Source organism: Pan troglodytes, chromosome 12, assembly GCF_028858775.2.
Source record: "Pan troglodytes isolate AG18354 chromosome 12, NHGRI_mPanTro3-v2.0_pri, whole genome shotgun sequence".
Lineage (NCBI taxonomy): Eukaryota > Metazoa > Chordata > Mammalia > Primates > Hominidae > Pan > Pan troglodytes.
Window position 1 is genome coordinate 57,592,882 of NC_072410.2, and position 26,881 is coordinate 57,619,762.

General features: G+C 42.9%; 1 protein-coding gene and 1 long non-coding RNA gene across 5 annotated transcripts in view; both read left to right on the forward strand.

Annotated features, from left to right (window-relative positions):
* The first annotated feature begins 2,693 nt into the window (after window positions 1–2,693).
* The window catches only part of RAB1A (RAB1A, member RAS oncogene family), a 42,102-nt gene continuing 17,914 nt past the window's right edge, over window positions 2,694–26,881 (forward strand). The window contains exon 1 of one of the 4 annotated variants that reach the window (XM_530454.9): window positions 2,694–3,234. In XM_530454.9, the coding sequence (XP_530454.3) occupies window positions 3,212–3,234 (23 nt within the window). In that variant the 5' untranslated portion in view covers window positions 2,694–3,211. Of the gene's footprint in view, window positions 3,235–4,029; window positions 4,083–26,881 lie in introns of those variants that run through there. The other 3 variants (XM_016948642.3, XM_063789767.1, XM_016948640.3) reach the window with 3 other exon arrangements.
* On the forward strand, window positions 16,514–21,400 carry LOC134807894 (uncharacterized). The gene is made up of 3 exons (XR_010149424.1): window positions 16,514–16,593; window positions 17,451–17,513; window positions 21,279–21,400. It is a non-coding gene; the product is annotated as an uncharacterized LOC134807894 (long non-coding RNA).

The window sequence follows — 26,881 nt, forward strand, 5'->3', positions numbered from 1 at the left end:
TCGCTCTGTAGCCCAGGCTGGAGTGCAGTGGTGCCATCTCAGCTGACTGCAAGCTCCGCCTCCCGGGTTCACGCCATTCTTCTGTCTCAGCCTCCCGAGTAGCTGGGACTACAGGCACCCGCCACCACGCCCAGGTAATTTTGTTTTTGCATTTTTAGTAGAGACTGGGTTTCACCGTGTTAGCCAGGATGATCTTGGTGTCCTGACCTCGTGATCCACCCGCCTTGGCCTCCCAAAGTGCTGAGATTAGAGGCGTGAGCTACTGCACCCGGCCACCAAGCCGTATTCTTTTCTGTAGCTCAGGATGCTTCCATATCAGACCCTTCTTGGAGTCTCTTATTTTGAGGAACTCCCATGCATATGTACTTAATCAAATATGATTTTCTCCTGTTAATCTGTCTTAGGTTAATTTAGTTCATAAACCAGCCAAGGAACCTAGCAGGGTGGAGGGAAGTCATTTTTTTGCTCTCCTACAGAGAAAAGTAATTAACATTTACCAAGGGTCCCAAAGCCATTGTACTGTATGCTTTATATTCTGTTTATTCAACGCTTACAGCTATCCTGTCACTTAGATTAAAAGCTACTAGGAGGTAATTTTTTTTTTTTTGGTGGTTGTTGTTGTTGAGACTGAGTCTTGCTCTGTTGCCAGGCTGGAGTGCAATGGCGCGATCTTGGCTCACTACAACCTCTGACTCCCTGGTTCAAGCCATTCTCCTGCCTCAGCCTCCCAAGTAGCTGAGATTCTGTAATATCAATGTGCCACACGCCACCACGCCCAGCTAATTTTTGTATTTTTAGCAGAGACGGGGTTTCACCATGTTGGCCAGGATGGTCTCGATCTCCTGACCTCGTAATCTGCCCGCCTTGGCCTCCCAAAGTGTTGAGATTACAGGCGTGAGCCACTGCGCCTGGCAGGGGGTAATTCTTTGTTGGGAAAGAAAATAGTTAATTAAAGGAAGTTTGGGAGTATACTTCCCAGGGGAGGACAGATTGTATTTTTGGCTGAGGACCAGTTCTGGACAGTTTTCTGAGGGTTTTTTGGGTGTGTGTGTGTGTGTGTGTGTGCCTTTACTAGTGACTCAGGTCACAGTTTTCTGAGATTTTTTTTCTCCCCTCAAGACAGAATCTTGCTCTGTCGCCCAGGCTGGAGTGCAGTGGCCTCTCGGCCCACTGTAGCCTCCGCCTCCCGGGTTCAAGCAATTTTCCTGCCTCAGCCTCCCGAGTAGCTGGGATTACAGGCACGCGCCACCATGCCTGGCTAATTTTTGTATTTTTAGTAGAGACAGTGTTTCACCATGTTGGCCAGGCTGGTCTTGAATTCCTGACCTCGTGATCTGTCCGTTTTGGCCTCTCAAATTCCTGAGATTACAGGCATGAGCCACCGAGCCTGGCCAGTTTTCTGAGTTTTTATTTGAAATCAAAATAAGCTTTTTTTTTTTTTTAATGGGCTTTAGAGTCCAGGGTAACGAACACTTTTTGGTGCCTAATACTGAACCATTCAGGGTATTCCTGGGGTGGTGACCGTGTTCATTTCAGAAACCAACATGTTCATTTCAGAAACCAAACTCGGGTAACTTTTGATAAGTTCATCAACTAAGGCCCATGGCAGAATTTGAGGGCTAAGGGGTGTAATTAGTGTATGGGTAGAAATAAGTGCCTTCTTTCTATATTTTGGCGTTGTAGGAATTTAAAGTGATTCTGCAGTAAGTCTCAGGAGACAGTTTTCTTAGTTCTTAGAAGTTGGAAGATAAACTTTGGACAATGTATTACACTATGCCCTTTGTAATTAAATAACTCAAGATAATGTGTTAAAGTTTAGCGGAGATTTAAATTCCTGAGCTGATTAAAGAGAGCTGTTAAGGCCATAGGTTTTTTAAAAATGAGTTAATATTACTCCCAGAAATTGTAGGCACTATATAGTGATGAATTGCATATTTTTATTGCTTATTATTTTCCAGTCTTGCGGAATGGCTCAGGGTTAGTAGCAACTGAAAGATAATACATTACAATTCAACCTGAAGCCCGGGACGAAGGTAGGAATTGGATTTTAGGCTGGCTCTGGGCTGTGTCCCTCCCATCCATGGGATGTGGAGCCATTGAAGGTTGTGGGGTCACGATGCAGGTGCTGTCTCAGAAAGATACATCCGACTGTGTGTGCAAATGGGCTGGGGCGGAGAAGAGAGAGAGAGGTAGAGTCCATTTGGAGACTACTGCAATAGCCAGGCTGACGAGTTAAGAGCGGGGCACAGTAAGAATGGGAAGAAATCTAAGAAGAAAATGGTAGTGCGCGGGGCCAACAATGGACGATGACCGAACCCAGGTGGGGATGGGTGAGTGACGAGAAGAACCGCTCCGTGCCGTCCAGGGAGCCCCTTGACTTCCCTTCTGTTCTTAGAGCGGACGTCCTCCTACCAGCCCCCAACCAGCGCCACCAGGGTGGCGCAAGCCTCAAGCTGGTCAGGTCAGCAACAGCCGTACCGGAGGCAGGAGCCGACACGCTTGTACCCCGGCCCCCTCCCCGCCCCCGCACCCCCGGCAGTCCCTCCGGTTTGACCACTCCCTCCGGTCCCTTGCCTCCCCCGACCCCCAGCCTCCGTCGGCCGCCGGCACCACCCTCCGCCCCTCTCCGCCCCCTCCCCCGTGGGGCGCTGACTCGCCCGGCTGCCACGTCTCACTGATGACATCACTAGGGCAGCTCGGCCTTAGCCAATCCGCCAGGGGGAGTCCGAGCGAAGTCCTAGCCAGCGAGTCAGAGGGGAGGGGAGCAGGGAGGGGCCGAGGGTGGGGAGGTGAGGGAGTGGGGAATGGGGCGGGCGACAAGCCTTCAGGTACGCATGCCCCAGAGGCGCGGCGCTTGGCGGGAAGCTGAGTCCTGGCCTTGCGTCGCACTGTCTGTCCTCAGCTCGTGTAGCCGCGCTCGCGACTCCCTTTCCCGGCATGCCAGGCGGTGCGGCCGCCCTCTGGGCCGTGTAAAGGCCCTTCGGTCTAAGGCTTCCCTATTTCCTGGTTCGCCGGCGGCCATTTTGGGTGGAAGCGATAGCTGAGTGGCGGCGGCTGCTGATTGTGTTCTAGGGGACGGAGTAGGGGAAGACGTTTGCTCTCCTGGAACAGCCTATCTCATTCCTTTCTTTCGATTACCCGTGGCGCGGAGAGTCAGGGCGGCGGCTGCGGCAGCAAGGGCGGCGGTGGCGGCGGCGGCAGCTGCAGTGACATGTCCAGCATGAATCCCGAATAGTGAGTTCAGGAGAGCACCGGTCGGCTGGGTCCGTGGGCCAGCTTGGGGGATCTTAAAGGGGTCGAGGAGGGTTGGGGCAGAAGTCGGGGCATCGGCTGGGGTGAGGCGAGGGTGATGGGTCAGGAGAGGCTGGCGGCCGGGAGTCGGGCCCCATTGTCTGACGCGGAGGGGCGGCCGCGCGGGGGAGGGGTCGGGCCGGAGGGGTGAGCCGCCCGGGCCTGGACCGGGTCAGGTTAGAGGGCCTGACTGCGGGGCGGGTGCTGAGGAAGCCTGCCGAGGGGCCTGGGGCGGTGTGAAGGGGTATCTTCTCTCGGAGGCAGTGACTTTTGAAGGAGGACTTGTCTCTAAGGGGAGGGGATGGGGTGGGAGAGCCCTTCTAGAGGGCACTGTCAGACCCTGCGCCCGCACTCTGCGGAGCTGTCAGGATCTTCGGGGTAGAAACCAGCTTTACTTGTAAATCCTGAGCTTGTTGGCTCTCTCTCCTTCCATCCTCCCCGCCAGGTTTCAGGTAATATGGATGCTTTTCGGGACTGCGTGGGATTGAGGGGAATGAGTAGATGGTGAGAAGCAACTGAACATTTATTAGTTCTCTTTTTGAGTTGTGTCTTGGAGGAGTTCTTTAAGAGCTCGCCGGGTCCATTGCCCTCCTATAAAAACCTGGGCATTTGTGAGAATTTTGTTTTTTTTTTTTTTTTAAAGAGGACACCTAAGTCATTTTGTCTTCTGTGGGTCAAGGGAGAAAAAAAAAAAAAAAACTAAAGCCAAGAAATATCTTTTTGATACTCGCAGATTAAAGGAAGCTTGCTGTCAAGTTGAAAGAGAAACGAACGGGACCTATGATAGATCTGTATGTAGGTTTTGGATTACCTGCTTGGATGCTTGCAGATAGGGAATGAGGTTCCATGACGTGTCATGAAAAGTTAATGCATTTCTTTTTCTTGCTTACTCAAGAAGTCACCACAGCAGATGTGACACACCTGGCACCTTTCCTGGGAACTGGTGTTCACTTCCCTTGGGTAGAGTTTGTTGGGCTCTCCTCAATGGCCCTTTAAAAATTTCCTCTACAGTTTACATGCATGTAAAGTAATGAATAATTGGAAGAGACCGAATTGGTATTCCTTTTCAGTGTCAAAGGCCTTTGAGGGATGGGGGAAAATCAGTATTTGTTGTAAAAGTTGAGTTTATTTGCTGGTTTGGTCAATTACTGCTAGACATTTTCCCCTAAAAGGTCCACCCACCAGTTTAGCTGACTGTCATATGTGTGTCACATGGCTCTTGCAAAATGCTTACAAGTTTTGTAATAGTGTGGCTTGAAGCTGAAATCTTTTGCACTAAACAGAAACCATAGTATTTTATTAGAATTTCATGCTTTAGAAGTTGAGGATAGTGTTCTTGTAGTGACATTTGCTGTGTTGACAGTTAAAAAAAAATTTTTTTTCAAGGGCTCCAAGGACAAAGTTGGTTTTGCACAGTTGAACGGAGGTGAACTTGAGGTTCTTAATTTAGTAGTTTTCTTGGTAACAATAAAGAACATGGATTTACTGCTTTATCGAGGTTTATAGACCTCTACTGTTCAGGAAATTTTCTGAATTTGCTATATATATGTTTATTAGTGTAAATAAATCTTCAAGATTAGTTGAGAACTTTGACAAGTTACTCAGCCTCTGAATTTTTTTCCCTTTTGTAAAATAGGATAATTGGAGTCATTATTCCTGTCAGGGTAGTGGTGAAATTCAAATGTATATAAAAGAATTTGAAAAACTGTGTGAGCATTCTTCAGGTGGTATGCATCATTTTCATGAAAGGCATTCTATTAGTACCAGGATTTAGGAATATAATCCTTGCGCTTAAGAAGTTTAGATATAGGCCAGGCGCGGTGGCTCACCTCAGTAATCCCAGCACTTTGGGAGGCCGAGGCGGGCGGATCCCGAGGTCAGGAGATCGAGACCATCCTCGGTAACACGGTGAAACCCCGTCTCTACTAAAAATGCAAAAAAATTAGCCGGGCGTGGTGGTGGGCACCTGTAGTCCCAGCTACTCGAGAGGCTGAGGCAGGAGAATGGCGTGATCCCGGGAGGTGGAGCTTGCAGTGAACCAAGATCGGGCCTCTGCCTGGGCGACAGAGCAAGACTCCGTCTCAAAAAAAAAAAAAAATTATTTATTGTTTTGAGACGGAGTTTCAATCTTGTTGCCCAGGCTGGAGTGCAATGGCGCAAATCTCCTCTCACCGCCACCTCCGCCTCCTGGGTTCAAGTGATTCTCCTGCCTCAGATTCCCGAGAAGTTGGGATTACAGGCATGTGCCACCACTCCCGGCTAATTTTGTATTTTTAGTAGAGACGGGGTTTCTCCATGTTGGTCAGGCTGGTCTCAAACTCCCGAAGTGATCCGCCCGCCTCAGCTTCCCAAAGTGTTGGGATTACAGGCGTGAGCCACCGCGCCTGGCAGAAATAGATTTTATACATGTCAAATACCAGTAGATATAGCAAATTCCAGATGTGTGGCATGGATGAGAGCAACAAGATTTCAGGGGGATGGTGGGTTGTGGTTGGCTATCTGGGTTTTGGAAGACTTTATAGAAGAGAGACCTGAAAGGGAATTATCAGCAATTAGATTTGGAGGAACAGAGGGAGTGACGAGGAATTTTCAAGGGGGAGAAGAAGGAGGAATGGCTCATAAATGACAAGGACAGTAATTAATAAGTAAATACGGTGTCAAATCATCTTTTCTTTTAAAGACTAATGACCTCAAAGGGATCAAACCCAGAAACAGTTTTTATATTTTTTCTGGGATCAAATACATGGGTATCTGGCCTACTATATTTGTATTCTAGACTGTTTAGTAAAATAATACAGGAATTTGAGAAAACCTTTGCAAAAGTGTTAGTGAAAATTACTTAGGGTGAGAGGAAGTGAGGGATATTTTATTAGGGGAGGTCACAAGGGCAGTGAGCAATCAGATTTTTAGCAATCTGACTTAAGCAGTTTCTTTTTGTTTTAATGAAGCTTGTTATCTTTATAAAAGTAATTAGAGAAAATTTGGAAAATAAAGGAAAGAAAGAAAAGTTCTTTAGTGTTTTATCACGCAAATACAAGCTCATTCGTTTTTAACATCTTGTTCCAAACTCCAAAGTCTTTTGCTTTCTCTTCAATTAAAACTTTAATGGGTGGATGCTTTTCCTGCTTCCAGTATGTTATCTTAATAACTAACAATGGTATATTAGCTAATGTTTACAAATGTACTCCAGATGTTCCTTAAGTTACTTTGGTTTATCATTACCAATTTATATTGTTTCTTTTAGAAATTTATAATCTTTGTTATGGGTTCTGCTAAATTTGGTAGTGAAAATGGGATCTTGACAAAAAAGATTCTGAAGCAACAGAATTTTTAGATTTATATTGGTTTACATAAGAGTTGGTAGCTGTATTACTTTTTTTGTTTGTTTTGTTTTGTTTTGGAGACGGAATCTTGCTCTGTCGCCCAGGCCTTGGCCTCCCAAAGTGTTGGGATTACAGGCGTGAGCCACTGTGCCTGGCTGTTTGTGTTTTTTTTGTTTTTGTTTTCTTTTCTTTTTCTTTTTTTCGAGATGGAGTCTCACTCTGTCACCCAGGCTGGAGTGCAGTGGCGCGATCTTGGCTCACTGCAATCTCTGCCTCCTGGGTTCAAGCGATTTTCCTGCCTTGGTCTCCCGAGTAGCTGGGATTACAGGCATTTGCCACCATAACCAGCTAATTTTTGTATAGAGTACCCAGCCATCTCTAATGTTGATCAGGCTGAAGCAGGTGGATCACCTAAGGTCAGGAGTTCAAGACCAGCCTGGCCAATATGGCAAAACCCTATCTCTACTAATACAGAAAATTATCTGGGTGTGGTGGCTGGCGCCTGTAATCCCAGCTGCTCGGGAGGCTGAGGCAGGACAATCTCTTGAACCTCGGAGGTGGAGGTTGCAGTGAGCCGAGATCACACCATTGCACTCCAGCCTGGGCAACAAAGCAAGACTTGTCTCAAAAAAAAAAAAAAAAAAAAAAGGCAATTGAAAGTGTAATCTGAACAGTTAAAAAAGTAGATAGAAAGGGTTAAAGCTTTTTTTTGAGGATCTGAAGAAAAATGTGGATTTTTTTTGAGCTACGTTTTGAAGCAGGCAGTGATTATTTCAGCACATTAAGAAATGCTTAACATGGCCAGGCGCAGTGGCTCACGCCTGTAATCTCAGCACTTTGGGAGGCCGAGGTGGGCGGATCATTTGAGGTCATGACCAGCCTGGCCAACATGATGAGACACTGCCTCTACTAAAAATACAAAAATTAGACGGGTGTGGTGGTGCACACCTGTAATTCCAGCTACTCAGGAACCTGAGGCAGGAGAATCACTTGAACCTGGGAGGCGGAGGCTGCAGTGAGTCCAGATCATGCCACTGCACTCCAGCCTGAGGGACAGAGTGAGACTCCTCAAAAAAAAAAAAAAAAGAAAGAAAGAAAGAAATACTTAACATTATTCTCATGATTATTCTCATAACATTTTTCATAATCCACTGGCTTCTAGTGGATTTTTTTAGTGTCAAGAAAATAATTTTGATTGGTTCATCTTTAAGGAATGTGTTAAGAATAAAGCATGTCTACCTGTCTTCAGTATACCAGCTAACTATAGTAGGAAGAAATATAGTAGTCTACTTAGATCAACTATAATTCTTTAATGCAGAAAAAGTTTAAAGTAATTACCTTATTTTTAGCCCCCATCCCCTTAAGTATATCATGGCTCCAGAATCTCTGAAAATGTTATCAGTCTTTCAGACTTTGCTCTTCTTTCATGTTATACTCAAGAAACATTTGACCTTTTTTTTTTTTTTTGCTTGCATTGTGTTTCAAATAATTTTTAACAAAACTTAAGTGTTTGAAAGTGAAAGCAGGTTGTCTTTGTGACTTTTGGTGGTGGTTTGAAAAACTCAGAAAAGTTTAAAGAAGAAAGATAACTAGTATTCTCATTGTCCAGAATATGATTTTTTAAATGTCTATAGAATATCACCATCTGTAATTCTTCCGGTAATTTAAGTATTCAGTAGTTGTATAAAACCTTTAAAATATATATATTGAGAATTTTGTATGAATGAGATGATGAGATAATCTTGTAGGATCATTTAAAGATAAGAACTGAGGCCTGGCACAGTGGCTCATGCCTATAATCACAGCACTTTGGGAGGCCCAGGCGGTAGATCACCTGAGGTCAGGAGTTTGAGACCAGCCTGGCCAACATGGCAAAACCCTGTCTCTACTAAGCATAGAAAAATTAATTGGGTGTGGTCATGCCTGCGTGTAGTCCCAGCTGCTTGGGAAGCTGAGGCGGGAGAATCTCTTGAACCCTGGAGGTGGGCATTGCAGTGAGCTGAGATTGCGCCACTGCACTCCAGCCTGGGCTGGAGTTGATTTTGAAGCCTTCCAAAGCACCAGGTGGGCCACCATGTCCAGCCTGAAATTTTGCATTAAAAAATTTCCCGCTTTTGGCTGGGCGAGGTGTCTCACGCCTGTAATAGCACTTTGGGGGGCCGAGGCAGGCAGATCACTTGAGGTCAGTTCTAGACCAGCCTGGCCAATGTGGTGAAACCCTGCCTCTACTAAAAACACCAAATTAGCTAGGCGTGGTGGTGTGCGCTTGTAGTCCCAAGCTACTCAGGAGGCTGAGACAAGAGAATCGCTTGAATCTGGGAAAAAGAGGTTGCCGTGAGCCAAGATTGGCCACTGCACTCCAGCCTGGGTGACAGAGTGAGATTCTGTCTCAAAAAAATAAAAAATAAAAATTTCCCCCTTTAATCAAATTAAGTTAAAATGAGGGATGTTAGACAGTTTTTAACCATCAAATATTTTAGTTTAGTTTTTTTTTTTTAACGTTGTCTTAAAGATGGAAGTGCTGCCAGTTCTCTACTTGGCTTCTTTTTTTTTCTTTTTGAGACAGAGTCTCACTTTGTCACTGGAGTGTGTTGGCGCGATCTCGGCTCACTGCAACCTCCGCCTTCCAGGTTTAAGTGATTCTTCCGCCTCAGCCTCTCAAGTAGCTGGGAGTACAGGTGTGTGCCACCACACCCGGCTAATTTTTGTAGTTTTAGTAGAGACAGGGTTTCACTATGTTGGCCAGGCTGGTCTCAAACTCCTGACCTCGTGATCCACCCACCTCAGCCAAATTGCTGGGATTACTTGTGTGAGCCACACGCCTGGCTTCTACTTGGCTTTTAAAGGGAATTTTGCTTTCCGAGTAATTTTATTTCTCAGATATCTTGGTCTTTTAATTCTGGAAGCAATCTTAATAATTTATGTATGTGCCCTGTAATCCCAGCACTTTGGGAGGCTGAGGTGGGCGAATCACGAGGTCAGGAGATCGAGACCATTCTGGCTAACACGGTGAAACCCCATCTCTACTAAAAATACAAAAAATTAGCTGGGCGTGGTGGCAGGCGCCTATAGTCCCAGCTACTTGGGAGGCTGAGGCAGGAGAATCACTTGAACCCGGGAGGCGGAGCTTGCAGTGAGCCGAGATCGCGCCACTGCACTCCAGCCTGGGCGACAGAGCGAGACTCCGTCTCAAAAAAAAAAAAAAAAAAATTTACGTATGTGCTAACATCCTGCTATATTCACCTTCCATAGCAGTCTGTTGGCTGTGTGTTGTGTATGTGTGTGTGTTTTCTCTCCTGGGTAGTTTTGACTATACCTATGTGATGGTTTCACTGTTTGTAGTTTCAATAGTTAAGTTTTATTTTGGATAGTAAAGAAGAGCTTTCTTTTTTTTTCTTTTTTTTTTCGAGACGGAGTCTTGTTCTGTTGCCCAGGCTGGAGTGCAGTGGTGCGATCTGGGCTCACTGCAAGCTCTGCCTCCTGGGTTCACACCATTCTCCTGCCTCAGCCTCCCGATTAGCTGGGACTACAGGTGCCCGCCGCCAGGCCCAGCTAAATTTTTGTATTTTTTAGTAGAGATGGGGTTTCACTGTGTTAGCCAGGATGATCTCCTGACCTTGTGATCCACCTGCCTCTGCCTCTCAAAGTGCTGAGATTACAGGCGTGAGCCACCACGTCTGGCCAGAATAGCTTTCTTTTGGGGCAAGCTATATACTTTCCTAATATATGAACATGTTTAGGGTAAAATAAGATGCTTCTTAACGTTTTGAGATTTAAAAAAATTTGCTAATCAACTTTGAGTGTCTGTTTTTTGAGATATAGGGTCTTACTCTGTCACACAGGCTACAGTGCAGTGATGCAATCATAACTTACTATAGCCTCCAACTCCTAGCCGGGTTTCAGTGATCCTCCCACCTCAGCCTCCTGAGTAGCTGAGAATACAAGCGCGTGCCACCACACCTGGCTAATTTTTTTTTTTTTTTTTGTATTTTTTGTAGGGATGGGATTTCAATATGTTGCCCCAGGCTAGTCTCAAATTCCTGGTCTCGAGATCCACCTGCCTCAGCTTCCCAAAGTGCTGGGATTATAGGCATGAGCCCCACGCTTGGCTGAGTGTCTTAAGATGAAGAAAAACTGAAAATGGGTGTAGTGTGCCAGTGCATGAGGTATTTTAAATGTGTAGCTTACCAGCTTTTTTTTTTTTTTTTTTTTTTTTTTTTTTTTTTTTTTTTGAGATAGAGTCTTGCTCTGTCACCCAGGCTGGAGTGCAGTGGCACAATCTTGGCTTACTGCAACCTCTGTCTCCCGGGTTCCAGCATTTCTTCTGCCTCAGCCTCCTGAGTAACTGGGACTACAGGCGTCCACCACCACGGCCAGCTAATTTTTATATTAGTAGAGATGGGGTTTCACCATGTTGGCCAGGCTGGTCTCCAACTCCTGACCTCAGGTGATCCGCCTGCCTTGGTCTCCCAAAGTGCTAGGATTACAGGCGTGAGCCACTACGTTTGGCTGCTTATCAGCTTTTTACCACTTTGTCGCCACTACATTTTGGAATTTTCCTTTGAGAATTAGGCAAAATGCCCAGACTCCCCCCCGGCCCCCCCTTTAGAGGGAGAGGGGAGCAATTAGACTATTCCTTTGTTTCCCTATAGAAGGTGGGGCTGAGATTACTGCTTTGATATCTGGAATGTAATTTAGGGAAGAAAATTTAGGTCTTGGCCTTTCTTTGGAACCACCCTGGGAGTGTTGCAGATTATTAATAGGGTAATGGTGGAATGATATTCAGGGGAAAAATGGTCCTGAGGAGCCAGAGAACTAAGTGTTAGTTTGTTGGCTGACTGAAACATGTGAGAAATAGGGTACAGAAGAAGTAGGAAATAGTTTTCCTTGGTACTTCTGTGACAGGTTGGCTCAATTGGCTGGAACACCCTACACTGCTTTATTAAATCCAAGGTTGTGATAGGTTCCAGTTAAGTTTACTGTGTTCTATGCTTGTAGATTTCCTAATTAGGACAAGTAGTGTTAAATATGCATGCCTTTATTCACAAGAGGGACCATTCTTTTGGAAACATCACTTTTTAATAATACTAGGTGCTATTTAGCACTTACTCGGTGCCAGCCACGTGGCTATGGTTTTTTTTTTTTTTTTTTTTTTTTTTGAGACATGATCTAGCTCTGTCTCCCAGGCTGGAGTGGTGGTAGCACAGTCATGGCTCACTGCAGTCTCAACCTCCTGTACTCTAGTGATCCTCCTGTCTCAGCCTCCTGAGTAGCTGGCACCGTGCCTGGCTAATTTTTTTTTAAGAGATGAGATGTCGCTGTGTTGCCTATGCTGGTCTCGAACACCTGGGCTCAAGTGATCCTCCCGCCTGAGCCTCTCAAAGTGTTGGGATTACAGGTGTGACCCACCTCACTTGGCCATCTATGGTCTTTACATAGGGCATTTTGTACAGTCTGCACCTCAAACTAGTGATCTTCAACAGTGAAACTCAGTGAATTATGTAATTCATGTTTTCCAAGAACAATGATGGATTTAATTTCTCTGAATGTATTTCCTTTGTATAATAATAGTACTTAAGTGGAATTACTCTTTGTCCTTTCTACTCTCCTTATAGATATTTTCTAGTATCTTGATTTGGGACTGTTACATTTAACCCATTTATGGTCGTGTAGCCATACTCACGTTACATTTGATGCATCTGCTCCCTTTGTGTCTATATACTCATAACATTTTGCATAAAGTTATAGGCAGTTCACACCAAGGCTGTTCATGAACCTCAGATTAAGAATACTTGATTTAGGAGATTGAAAACAGAAAAGAGAATGTTAACTATCATTATCAATATTAAAATGTGAAAATCTGAGAGTGACAACGCTTAGCTTTAAATCTGGTATCCCAAACTCATTTGAGTTTTTTTTTTTTTTTTTTTTTTTTGAGACAAGGTGTCGCTTTGTCCCCCAGGCTGGAGTGTAGTGGTGCGATCTTGGCTCACTGCAACCTCCACCTCCCAGGTTCAAGTGATTCTCCTGCCTCAGCCTCTGAAGTTGCTGGGATTACAGGCTGCGCCACCACGCCCAGCTAATTTTTGTATTTATAGTAAAGACGGAGTTTCACCTTATTGGCCAGGCTGGTCTCAAACTCCTGATCTTGTGATCCTCCCGCCTCGGCCTCCCGAAGTGCTGGGATTACAGGTGTGAGCCACTGTTCCCGGCCTAATTTGAGTTTTAAAATGTGGAGTTTAAGATGTTAGTCTTAAAGTGGGTTAGATGAAATTTATAAAAATAGTCAAATAGCTAAATTTATAAAAGGCCATTTGAAACAATTTTGTGAAATATATAATGTGGATAATTATGTAGTGCTTTATGTGTAGATTGGTGGTTAGCATGTGCCTGATGAAGAGCAGTTGGATTTATTACTTACTAAAGCTAGTGAAATCTGAACTCCAAATTAGGCATCTTCACCAGGCTTTTTTGAGCTGAGCTAACTTACTCTCTTTTTTATTTTTGTTTTTTAATTAATTATTATTATTATTATTTTTTTGTAGAGACAGGATCTCCCCATGTTACCCAGGCTTGTCTCTGGCTCCTTGGCTCAAGCAGTCCTCCTACCTTAGCCTCCCAAAGTGCTGGGATTACAGCTGTGAGCCACTGCGCCAGGCTGAGCTTATTCTCTACTAACACAAGTGTTCTAATTTAATTTAAGCAGTGAATCACACTTTTCTTTGTATTTGGTCAGGTTCTGGGTGCTAGTTTATATATGATTTGATTCATTCTGATAGGGTTTTTTTGTTTTTTTTTGTTTGTTTGTTTGTTTTGAGACAGAGTCTAGCTCTGTTGCCCAGGCTGGAGTGTGGTGGCTCGATTTCGGGTCATTGCAACCTCTGCCTCCCAGGTTCAAGCGATTCTCCTGCCTCAGCCTCCTGAGTAGCTGGGATTACAAGCACCCACCACCATGCCCGGCTAATTTTGTGTATTTTTAGTAGAGACTGGGTTTCACCATGTTGACCACGCTGGTCTCAAACTCCTGACCTCAGGTGATCTGCCTGCCTTGGCCTCCCAAAGTGCTGGGATTACTGGTGTGAGCCACCACACCAGGCCTCAAGAACTTTTTATTTTTGAGACAGGGTCTCACTCTGTCACCCAGGCTGGAGTACAGTGGTGAGATCATGGCTTACTGCAGCCTGGACTTCCCAGGCTCTGGTGATCCTCCCATCTCAGCCTCTGGAGTAATTAGGAATATAGACACACACCCATGCCTGGCAGTTTTTGTATTTTTTTTCTTTTTTCTTTTTTTTTGTAGAGACTGGGTTTCACATGTTGATCAGGCTGGTTTTGAACTGCTGAGCTCAAGCGATCCTCACTCTTTGACCTCCCAACGTGCTGGGATTACAGGCATGAGCCACTGTACCTGGCCTTTTCTACATTAAAAACTTTTTATTAAAAAAACCCAAATCTTCCTTGTGGTTGTATATACATATATACATAGCTACACACATGGAGAATTTTACCTTGGAGGAAGGCTTGGTAAAGAAAATAGCCCTTTCGGCCGGGTGCGGGGGCTGACGCCTGTAGTCCTAGCACTTTGGGAGGCTGAGGTGGGCGGATTGCCTGAGCTCAGGAGTTCAGAACCAGCCTGGGCAACACAGTGAAACCCTGTCTCTACTAAAATACAAAAAATCAGCTGGGTGTGGCAGCATGTGCCTGTAGTCCCAGCTACTTGGGAGGCTGAGGCAGGAGAACTGCTTGAACCCGGAAGGCAGAGGTTGCAGTGAGCCGAGATTGTGCTACTACTGCACTTCAGCCTGCGCGACAGAGCAAAACTCTGTCTCAAAAAAACAAACAAACAAACAAAAAAAACAAAAAAGGAAAATAGCCTTTCTCTATCATCAGAGTATATTAAGAGTTGAGTTTTTTTTCTGTTTTTTAAAATTTTTGTTGTTTATTTTAAATTACAAAACATGGACTCTGCTTACAAATTAAGAAAATGACTCATGTTCAAACAAGCATAATCAATATAACAGTTAATACAAGTTAAATATTGTAATATGTTTACAGAATAGCATGGCAAAATAGTGCAAAAGATTTGGGGAAGGGGCCTATAATTTCTGTTAACAGAAAGTTTTAGTTATGTGGATTGAACTGGAGAGGAACAGAGCTCCCAGAAGGACTCCAGAACACTTGATGCTTGTCTGAGTGGGGTCAGCAGCACTGAGTTCCCACCAGCCAGAAAGTTTGTGTGTGTACATTATTTCCCTTAACTGCCACAATAATCCCGTGAAGAAAATGCCCTAGTTTTACAAACAAGGAAACAGAGGCAGAGAAGAGTTAAATGACTTGCCCAAGGGCATTCAAAGTAAGCAACTGAATTGGAATTTTAACTCAAAGCCTTGGATGTCCCAGTACAACAAATAGGCTGTTTCTGTTTTACTACGTGTGCTTACTTCTAAGAATTTAACATTTTAGGCTGGTTGTGGTGGCTCACTCCTGTAATCTCAGCACTTTTGGAGGCTGAGGTGGGTAAATCACTTGAGCTCAGGAGTTTGAGACCAACCTGGGCAACATGGTAAAACCTCATCTCTACCAAAAAAAAAACTAGCTGGACGTGGTGGCACGCGCCTGTGGTCCCAGCTACTCAGGAGGCTGAAGTGGGAGGATCGTTTGAGCCTGGGAGGTGGAGGTTGCAGTGAGCCCATGTTGCATCACTGCACTCTAGCCTAGGTGACAGAGTGAGAGCCTATCTCACACACACAAAAAAAGAATTTAAAATTTTAGTCAAATAATTAGGCACTAACATTTTGTGGTCAGTTACTTTAAGAATTCATGGTTGGAGGCCTGATGTGGTGGCTCCTGCCTCTAATCCCAGCACTTTGGGAGGCTGAGGCAGGAGGATTGCTTAAGGCCAGGAGTTCAAATCAGCCTGAGCAACCTAGTAAGATCCCCTTTCTACAAAAAATTTAAAAATTAGCTGGGCATGGTAGTGTGCACCTGTAGTCCCAACCACTCGGGAGGCTGAGGTGGGAGGATTGCCTGAGGCCAGGAGTTTGAGACCTGGGCAGCATATGAAGACCCTGTCTCTAAAAAACTAAAAATAAAAAATAGCCAGGTGTGGTTGGTGTGCTTGTGGTCCCAGCTACTCGAGAGGCTGAGGCAAGAGGGTTGCTTGAGCCCAGAAGTTGGAGGCTGCCGTGAACTGTGATTGCACCACTGCACCTCAGCCTGGGTGACATAGCAAGACCCTGTCTCTGTGGTGGTGGTGAGTAGGGGTGGGGGAAGGATTTAAGAAGGGTTTGTGAGGTATGTATTATTTATAAATGGGCTTTTAACTTTACCCTTCACATCTTGGGTTGAAATTAATTGTATCCATTCTCAGTTTTTCTGTCTTGTTATATATTTAAACTTGGAGACTTAGAGGTCATGGATATCTTTCTATGAAAAGCAAATGAAGCAGAGGGCTGCCTTCTCTTGCTGTAGAGGGCACACTTGCTGCAGAGCATGTTACTGTTTTATGCATTCCTAGGCTTTGGGAGTTGTGACTTGTATGATCATAGTACTTATAACTATTAGTTGGCAATTTTTAAACTTTAACTTTAGATTATATATGTAAACTCCTGTGTCCCTTTGTCACTGATAATCTGAACAGAAGCCTTGGATAAATAGTTTTGAAGTTTTTGTCTGAACCTCTGAAATTTGTATTGTTATCTCATGGTTTTGCTGGGAGGAAGGAGAAATAACAATGGCCACTTACTGTGCTTCTGTATGTGCCAGACAGTATGTGCTAGATGTTTCAGAAACGTGATTTATAATCCTGACAAGAAGCCTAATTGGGTGGTAGTGGGTGCTAATTGAACCTTATAGATGAGGAAATTGAGGCTCATGGTGGTAAGTGAATAACTTGCACTAAGATCCTATGGCTGGTATGCAGTAGAGCCTGAATTCAAGTACGGGTCTTCCAGGTCCAAACCCATGCAGGCTTTGAGAGGTAAGGAGGTAGAGAACGTTGACACCCCCTTCTTGGTGTGTTTTTCAGCAAATACTTGTATGCATATTAAAGACTGTCTACCCTTTTGTCATCTTGTGTCACTTGCTGCTTCCTTTGGTACTACCAAAATTTCTCTCAGCATTTCAGCTTTGAATTTTTATTTTTATTTTATTTTATTTATTTATTTTTTTGAGATGGAGTCTCACTCTGTTGCCCAGGCTGGAGTGCAGTGGCGTGATATCAGCTCACTGCAACCTCTGCCTCACAGGTTCAAGCAATTCTTCCTGCCTCAGCCTCCTTAGTAGCTGGGACTGGAGGCGCCCACCACCACGCCCAACTAATTTTTGTATTTTTAGTAGAGATAGGGTTTTACCTTGTTGGCCAGGCTGGTTTTGAACTCTTGGCCTCAAGTGATCCACCCACCTCGGCCTCCCAAAATGCTGGGATTACAGGCATGAGCCACTGCATCTGGCCAGCTTTGAATTTTTAGAATATTGTTCTAAACAGAACTGTATTGGAACCTGGAAAATTAATCTATTGTCTCTAAATACCAAAGAAAAACATGTAATTTTAGTGGTTGATTATGGGAACAATTTTTTTTAAGATGGTTTATCTGAATGGAAGCATTTTTTTTTAATTGCTTGACTATTAATTTAAATTTGGAGAAAAGACCATTGCCCTCTCAGATTTCTGGTAATTGGTCATATTGATCATTTATATTGACTGACACACTGCTTTGTCCACAGCTGAAGGTTTGTTTAATTTTTTTTAAATTATAAGAGTAATATGTGCTCACTGTAAAATTCACAGTACAGAAGCATATGAACTAACTAAAAGTTCTTACCTCTTGTCTCCAGCAAGGAGTAAGTGTTTCAACCTGAAGGCTGGTTTTGAATTGTGTTCTGTGGAGCGTACTTAAAGTGAGTGAAGAAGAAAAATTTATGTCAATCATGATCATTGCAGCTGAAGTTTTTATTGTTTCACCCCCTAAAGGTTATTAAAATAGTATGTAGTTTAGTAGTCTTGATAATTTTCCCTTAAGCTTTATTTGGCCAGTGTATCAGGATTTTGTTTTAAATTTGATATGTGAGCTTAGTTTTATGCTATTTTCAAATAAGACATTTAGAAGAAGATAAAATAACATTCCTGTCTTAGTCTGTTTTCTGCTGCTATAACAGAATAGCACAGACTGGGTAATTTATAACAGTAGAAGTTTATTTGGCCTGTGGTTCTGGAGGCTGGGAACTTCAAGAGCATGGTTCTGCCCTTTGTGCTGTGTTATCATATGGTGGAAGGTGGAAAGGCAAGTGGGTATGTCAAGACAGAGAGCAAGAAGGGGCTTGAACTCACTTTTATAATAGAGTGACTCCAGAGATAGCTAACCCACTTTTGAGAGAATGCATTAATCCATTCATGAGGGCAGAGCCCTTGTGACCTAATCACCTCTCATTAGGCTCTGCATCCTTAAACTGTTGTATTGGGGATTAAGTATCTAACACAGGAACTTTGGAGGATACATTTAAACCATAAGAATTCCTGTCATGCAAATGAATCCATTCTAGATGAAAGAGAATGAATTTAGTTTCCATTGAACTTTATAAATAGGCCTTTTCTAAGGTACTTACAGCTGATATTTTAAAATTTATATTTGTTTTTATAAATTTGTATTTGTATTTCTGTTTGTACAAATACAATTATACACTATAGTTCTCTTCTGTTAGATTTTTTTTCTTCCTTAGCATGTTTCCAAAGGGTGGAATGTTGAAAGTTGGGTTAATGTCAATCAGCTTTCTTTTGTAAAGTGTTCATTGACATGTGAACCTTGTCTGAGAATCTAAATTTTATTTCATGAAAGAAGAAAACAGTATATTCTCATTTAACCCAGAATTTAACTTCATATACTTGTGGCTGTATTGGGAGTATGCCATTGCTGTCTGTTTACAACCTGACCTACTCTACCTACTTAGAAGTAATTTGTGTTATGATAGGTGTGCTGTGCTGACATATGCTGAACATATTTGTAAGGGTGTTAAGTCATTGAATAAAACGCTTTTCTCCTCCTTTCAAATAACATTTTTTATTTCTGGTTATAAAAGTCATACAAGCTTACTGCAGGTTGTTAAAAAGGTATAAAGAAGAAACCATCAATCCATTATAATCCTACAGTTTAGACTTCCTGCTCCAGCCTCTCAGAGTGCTGAGATGAGCTAGCCATGCCCAGCCCCTCAAAAGATTTTTTAAAAAACAAAAATGAGGTTATACTTAAAAAAAATTCTATATTCCTTTCACATAACAGTGTTATTTTGGAGGTTTTAGAATTTCCAGTAGCATTTTAGATTCAGAAACAAGCTGATTCATCCTCTACTTTGTACTTTAGGCAAGAAAAGAATTTTACCTAAATAGAATTTTGAACTGAAAATCTGTTTTTCTAACTTTTTATTTAAAGAATATTGTTCCATGCTTTCACAGTAGTGACTTTTAATTTTTATATTTTTTATTTTATTTATTTAGAGATGGGGGTCTCACTCTTGTTGCCTAGGCTAGAGTGAGTGCAATGGTTCTATTCCTAGCTCACTGCAACCTTGAACTCCTGGGCTCAAGTTACCCTCCTGCCTCAGCCTTCTAAGTAGCTGGGACTACAGGTGTGCACCACTGCACCAGGCTTTTTTTAAAGGCATAGAAAATGGTAGTGCTTGCATACAAAAATGGCATAGGTACATACATCAGCGGACATCAAGACTATGTTCAGATCATAAATGTACATATATGTACCGATGCCATTTTTGCATGCAAACAAATAATGGAAATTGAACTCTAAACTGAAATTTGAAACAAGGGTTCTGGGGTGGGCCCTCTTGCTGATTTGTAATTGAATGTATAGTTCAATTTTTCCCCATCTGTTAAGCAAAAGACAATTCTAATGTTAGCAAAAATCCACATATCCTGTCATTGATCATTTTTTCCTTAATTTTTTTTTAAGAGATGGGGCTTCTCTCTATGTTGCCCAGGCTGGTCTGGAACTCCTGGGCTCAAATGATCCTCCAGCCTCAGCCTCCCAAAGTGCTGGAATTAATAGGCACAAGCTGCCGTGCCTGGCCCTGTCATCAGTCATTTAACTTCATGCAAACTGAGTAGAGTAAAACTCGTCCTTACTGTACCTTATTGCTTTTGTTTTATTGTTGGAACCTCCAATATTGCGAAAGTAGACCAAAAGTTGACTTATAGGAAAAACTGATAGCAAAAATAATTTTTCTCTTGTTGCTGTATTTCATGCCCACCATCCAGTTGTTAAAGCCTACTGTTAATTTCTCTCAGCCTACTCCTTTCTGTCCAGGCTTATTCTATGCCATTCTTACCTTAACTGTTTTTAGCTTTCTCATAGAGTGAACTTTTTAAATTAAAATGAAATATCTGCTCGTAGTATTATAAAATTCAAGCAGTTCAACAGAATTTTTCACTAATAGAAATACTTGTACCTCAAAAGCAGCTTTATTTTACAAACCCAGCCCAATTTGTGATTAGATTTAACTTGAGAAAACATGAAATGTCTCTCATATTGTTTAAAAATATCATAAGTGGCTGGGCACGGTGGCTTATGCCTATAATCCCAACACTTTGGGAGGCTGAGGCAAGTGGATCACTTGAGGTCAGGAGTTTGAGACCAGCCAGGCCAACATGGTGAAACCCCATCTCTACTAAAATACAAAAATTAGCTGGGCATGGTGGCACACACCTGTAATCCCAGCTACTCGGGAGGCTGAGGCAGGTGAATCGCTTGAACCCGGGGGAGGTGGAGGTTGCAGTGAGCTGAGATAATGCCATTGTACTCCAGCCTAGGCAACAGAGCAAGACTCTGTCTCAAAAAAAAAAAAAAAAAAAAAAAAAAAAAAAAAAAAAGTCATGAGCTAGCATTTTTGAAGTGATTGTTTGTCATTTTTCGTTTTGTTTTGTTTTGTTTTTTGAGATGGAGTCTCGTTCTGTTGCCCAGGTTAAAGTGCAGTGGTGCGATATCAGCTTACTGCAACCTCTACCTCCCAGGTTCAAGCGATTCTCCTGCCTCAGCCTCCTGAGTAGCTGAGACTACAGGTGCGTGCCACCACGCCCAGCTAATTTTGTATTTTTAGTAGAGGCAGGGTTTCACCATGTTGGCCAGGCTGGTCTCAAACTCCTGACCTCAGGTGATCCACCTGCCTGGGCCTCCCAAAGTGCTGGGATTATAGGCTTGAGCCTCGCCCGGCCTCCTCATAATTTTTTAACCTTTATAAAAACCTTTTCTAAAACCCTTTTTATTTTGAACTAAATTTAGATTTACTGAAATTGTGAAATCAATGTGGAGTTCTTGTATACCCTTCTTTCCGCTTTTCCTAATAGTAACATCTTACATACATGGTACATTTGTCCAAATTAAGAAATAAACATTGGTACAGTGTTAACTATAGACTTAATCTGGTTTCTCTAATTTTTTCACTAATGTTCTTTTTCTGTTCTAGGATCTAATTCAGTATACCATATTGTATTTAGTTGTAGGCCATGTTAGCCACCTTCAATCTGTGACAGTTTCTCAGTCTTTCCTTCTTTTTCGTTATCTTGACAAGTTTGAAGAGTGCTGATAGGTATTTTATAGAATGTCCGTCAGTTGTCTGTCAGTTTGTATTTGTCTGATGTATTTTTTTTTTTTTTTTGAGATGGTGTCTCGCTCTGTCGCCTAGGCTGGAGTGCAATGGCGTGATCTTGGCTCAATGCAGCCTCCACCTCCGGGGTTCAAGTGACTGTCCTGCCTCAGTCTCCCAAGTAACTGAAACTACAGGCATGTGCCACCACACCTGTCTAATTTTTTGTATTTTAGTAGAGAAGCAGTTTCACCGTGTTGCCCAGGCTGGTCTTGTGCTCCTGAGCTCAGGCAATCCACCCGCGTTGGCCTCCCAAAGCGCTAGGATTACAGGTGTGAGCCACCATGCCTGGCCAATATTTTGAGGGATATACTTTGGTGAGGTCATGCAGATATCCTGTTTCTCCTTAGTTTTATCCATTAATTTAGCATTTATCCAGTAAATCTTCCTTGCAGCAATTATTTTTTCTTTTTCTTTTTTCCTTAAATTTTTTTTTAAGAGATGGGATCTCACTCTGTTGCCCAAGTTGGAATGCAGTAGTGAGTTCATAGCTCACTGCAGCCTCAAACTTCTGGGCTCAAGTGATCCTTCTGCCTCAGCCTCTCAAGTAGCTGGGACTACAGGCATAGACCACCACACCCAGCTAATTAAAAAAATATATTTTTAGAGATGGGGGTTTTGCTATGTTGCTCAGGCTGGTCTTGAACTTCTGGCCTCATGTGATCCTTCTACCTCAGCCTTCCAAGTAGGTGGGAATTACAGGTGTGAGCCACCACACCCAGCATTGCAGCAATTATTAATGTAGTGCTACTGGTCATTTTCTGTTTTTCTCATTTCTTCAGCATGTGTTATTGACTTGTCTCTTCCCTCCCATTTATAATCATTTATACTGCTATGAATTCATGAGTATTTATTTTGTGAGTTATAATCTAATACATACTTAATTTATTTTGTGCCTCAAATTGTTCTGGCTTGGCCATTTTTTTTTTTTTTTTTGAGACAGTCTCGCTCTGCTGCCCAGGCTGGAGTGCAGTAGCGCCATCTCTTCTCACTGCAACCTCCACCTCCCGGGTTCAAGCGATTCTCCTGCCTCAGCCTCCCGAGTAGCTGGGACTACAGGCGCGTGCCGCCACACTCGTCTAATTTTTTGTATTTTTGGTAGAGACAGGGTTTCACCATGTTAGCCAGGATGGTCTCGATCTCCTGACCTCGTGATCTGCCCGCCTCAGCCTCCAAAAGTGCTGGGATTACAGGCGTGAGCCACCAAGCCCGGCCGGCTCCTGTATCCTTTTAACATGACGTGCTGTCATCATTTTTTCCCCCGAATATTTTGGCCAAAAATGTTAATCAAGGATGGCACAAATTTTCTGTAGCTGTATCTCACAATGAAAGAGGCCTGATTAAAAATGTAAAACTAAAATGTTCTCTGATCTCTTAGCACATGCTTTGTAAAAGGCACAGTGCTAGATCCTTGTATACGTAGATGAGTAAGTCAGCTTACCGTCCACACCCACAGATAGCTATGTTAAACGTAAGGGTGGAGAAACACAGACCCCAAACTTCTCGAGGGTAGAAAATATGAGGTTATAGTAGATTAGAACTACAAAAAGCTAGAGGAAGTTCTGAACTGGAAACAGTGGATAGGATTTACTAGAATAATTTACGAGGGTGACAATTGTAAATCTTCATAGGTTTCTTTTTTTTCCTTTTTTTTTTTTTTTTTGAGATGGAGTCTCGCTCTGTTGCCCAGGCTGGAGTGCAATGGCGCAATCTCTCCTCACTGCAACCTCCGCCTCCTGGGTCCAAGTGATTCTCCTGCCTTAGCCACCCAAGTAGCTGGGATTACAGGCATCTGCCACCATGCTGAGCTAATTTTTGTATTTTTTTTTTAGTAGAGACGGGGTTTCACCATGTTGGTCAGGCTGGTCTTGAACTCCTGACCTCAGGTAATCCACCCACCTTGGCCTCCCAAAGTGCTGGGATTACAGGTGTGAGCCACCACGCCCAGCCAAATTTTTATTGGTTTCTAAACTAGCATAATTTAGTTTTTTTCACTTAAGTCAAAATTATATTATTGTAGGATAAAAACTTAGTGATCCAAATTCATGAGGAATGAAGAATAAATACATTTAAAGTCTTACCATTTGCTAAATTAGTCTTGGCTCTTTGTACCAAAATTCTGTCCTTGTGCTCTGTAATTTTATATTTGTATATTTTCTATCAACATTTTTACTGTGTGGTGTTTTGTAAATTATAGAAACGTTTTAAAGCAAACTCAGAACAATGAATTCTCACGATTATTCAGTATATTTACAGTTGAGAAATAAACTACTTCTGTAGTAGGTAATTTAAAATGTCCCAATGCAAGTTAACGTGTCACTGATCACGCTATTCAGGTGTGTGTCTTTGATAAGGGGAGGTGGGGAAGTTTGTGGGTTTGATTTTATTTGCCTTTCTCATGTGACTGTTGTCATGTTAGTAAACAAATGGTTTGCGAGAGAACCAGTAGTCTTTTGCAAAGATTGTCTTATACAGAGCACTCAACTCTTCATATTATTTATAATGGCTTTAATTTAAGCCTTAAATTATTAGAAACTCATAAATAATTTTTTTTATTTGTTTTTTTGAGATGGAGTTTCGCCCTTATTGTCCAGGCTGGAGTACAATGATGTGATCTTGACTCACTGCAACCTCCGCCTCTCGGGTTCAAGCGATTCTCCTGCCTCTGCCTCCCGAGTAGCTGGGATTACAGGCGTGCGCTACCATGCCTGGCTAATTTTGTATTTTTAGTAAAGACGGGATTTCACCATGTTGGCCAGGCTGGTCTCGAACTCCCAACCTCAGGTGATCCACCTGCTTCGGCCTCCCAAAGTGCTGGGATTACAGGCTCACTGAGCCACTGTGCCCAGCCATAATGCATTAAAATAAGAGTGTTATATTTGTAAAACTTAAAAAAATGTAGTGGTTGAAAAAGGTAATTTAAAAAGAATTGACTATTAATTTCTTGAAACCATAATGTAACTTGTAATGCAATTAGGAAACCTTCATGTTTCTTTCTTTCTTTCTTTCTTTCTTTTTGAGATGGAGTTTTGCTCTTGTTGCCTAGGCTGGAGTGTGTGATCTCAGCGCACTGCAACCTCTGCCTCCTGGGTTCAAGCAATTCTCCTGCCTCAGCCTCCCGAGTAGCTGGGATTACAGGCGCCTGCCACCACACCCAGCTAATTTTTGTATTTTTAGTAGAGGCGGGGTTTCATCATGTTGGCCTGGCTGGTCTCGAACTCCTGACCTCAGGTGATCCACTGCACCTGGCCCCGTTCATGTTTTTTAAAGCTTTATGGTTGCTCTGAAATAGAGTTGTTGATTTTTTTTTTTTTTTTTTGAGACTCCTCTTTTGCCCGTGCTGGAGTGCAGTGGTGTGATCTGAGCTCACTGCAACCTCCACCTCCTGAGTTCAAGCAATTCTCATGGGTCAGCCTCTCAAGTAGCTGAGATTAAAGCTGCCCACCACCATGCCTAGCTAATTTTAGTATTTTTAGTAGAGACGGGGTTTCACCGTATTGGCCAGGGTGGTCTGGAACTTCTGACCTCAGGCATGAGCCACTACTCCTAGCCTGGGTTGTTGATCTTTAAGGTGATACTTCAGGCAACATCTGAGGCCCAGTACAGTCCTTTACTTCAACTGGGTCCAGTACAGCAAATTCAGGGAATGTTTTTGAGTGTTTACTGGATGCCTGGCGTGGAGTTCAGGGAGATTGGTACATTGAGTCCAGTTGTTGTGTTGAAACTTCTGTTTAAAAACCTCCCTACTAAGTCCCAGCTACTCAGGAGGCTGAGGCCTGAGAATCACTTGAACACCTGGAGGCAGAGGTTGCAGTGAGTCGAGATCGAGCCACTGCACTCCAGCCTGGGCGACAGAGTGAGACTCTCTAACAACAACAACAACACCCCCCAAAAAACCAACCTACTATGGTAGTATCAATGCTGTGATAGTCTTGCTTTCTTCATACAGGTAAATTCTTAACATATACTCATGGTTAATGTTCAGTGTTCAGTATTCTTAAGAGTATTTGGGGCCAGGCACGGTGGCTCATGCCTGTACTCCCAGCACTTTGGGAGGCTGAGGTGGGCAGATTACCTGAGGTCAGGAGCTTGAGAACAGCCTGGCCAACATGGTGAAACTCCCGTCTTTACTAGAAATACAAAAATTAGCTGGGTGTGTTAGCACATGTCTGTAATCCCAGCTACTTCAGAGGCTGAGGCAGGAGAATTGCTTGAACCTGGGAGGTGGAGGCTGCAGTGACCTGAGATTGCTTCACTGCACTCCAGCCTGGGCAACAGAGCGAGACTCTTGTCTCAAAACAAACAAACAAAAAAGGAATATTTGGGGCCAGGCATGGTGGCTCACACCTGTAGTCCCAGCACTTTGGGAGGCCAAGGCGGGTGGATCACTTGAGATCAGGAGTTGGAGACCAGCCTGACCAACATGGCTAAATCCCGTCTCTACTAAAAGTACAAAAATTAGCTTGAGCAACAGAGCAAGACTCTGTCTCAAAAAAAGAAAGAAGAATATTTGGTTTAATTAAGAAGGAACCTTATCAATAGTAGTAAAGTCAGCCAGCTGAACTGCCAAATACAAATTGTTGGTATTAGGTATCAATCATTTATTAAGGATAATATTCTACAATAGCGATCTTTTTAAAAATTTTAAAATCTCAAACTGGAAAGGATGTCTAGTTCATTCTATGCTTCAGTCCCCTCTTCTGATTTACTTGTTTAGAAGATTTTTGTTTCCTTCTCTGACTTCTGTTTTGCTGCTGACTGGCACTTGGGATTTTTAAAAAATTATTTTCCTCATATATAATTAAAGACAATAAGTATAACAATAAGTATAATATGGTAATTTGCTAAAACCCAAACAATGTTTTAAGTAATGCATATCATTATGTAAACCTATGTAATAGTTGAATATTCACAAAGATAATCGCTTATAGAAGTTTTATATCCTCTCTTCTTTGGCAGTGCAATTAAAACAAAAAAATAAGTTTTATGTCTTGTTTACATGTAAATAATTTTAATCTAAATTGTGACGTGGTTTTCACTTTAGCATATTTTTGAAAGTAAATCAAAAAGGACAAAATACAAAATCATGTATATCTTCTACAAAAACGATATATAAATTCTAAGGTTTTTGTCCTTTTGAAATTGCTTAAAAGAATGCATAGAACTGGTGTCTGAGTTGGGAAGGATCTATGAGGGATTTCCTTGGAGACCGTGGGTGAATAATAATGTTGTCTTAGTTCCATGAAGGAATCTCTGGGGATAGTTTTTGAGTTAGGCCTGGCAATGTTAGAGATACATAAAGAGAGCCTTGTTTTATCACTGGGTGCGGTGGCTCACACCTGTAATTCCAGCACTTTGGGAGGCTGAGGCGGGCAGATCATGAGGTCAGGAGATCGAGACCATCCTGGCCAACACGGTGAAACCCGTGTCTACTAAAAATACAAAAATTAGCTGGGCGTGGTGGCGCATGCCTATAATCCCAGCTACTCGGGAGGCTGAGGCAGGAGAATCACTTGAACCAGGGAGTTGGAGGTTGCAGTGAGCCGAGATCGCGCCACTGCACTCCAGCCTGGGTGACAGAGCAAGACTCCGTCTCAAAAAAAAAAAAGCTTGGTTTT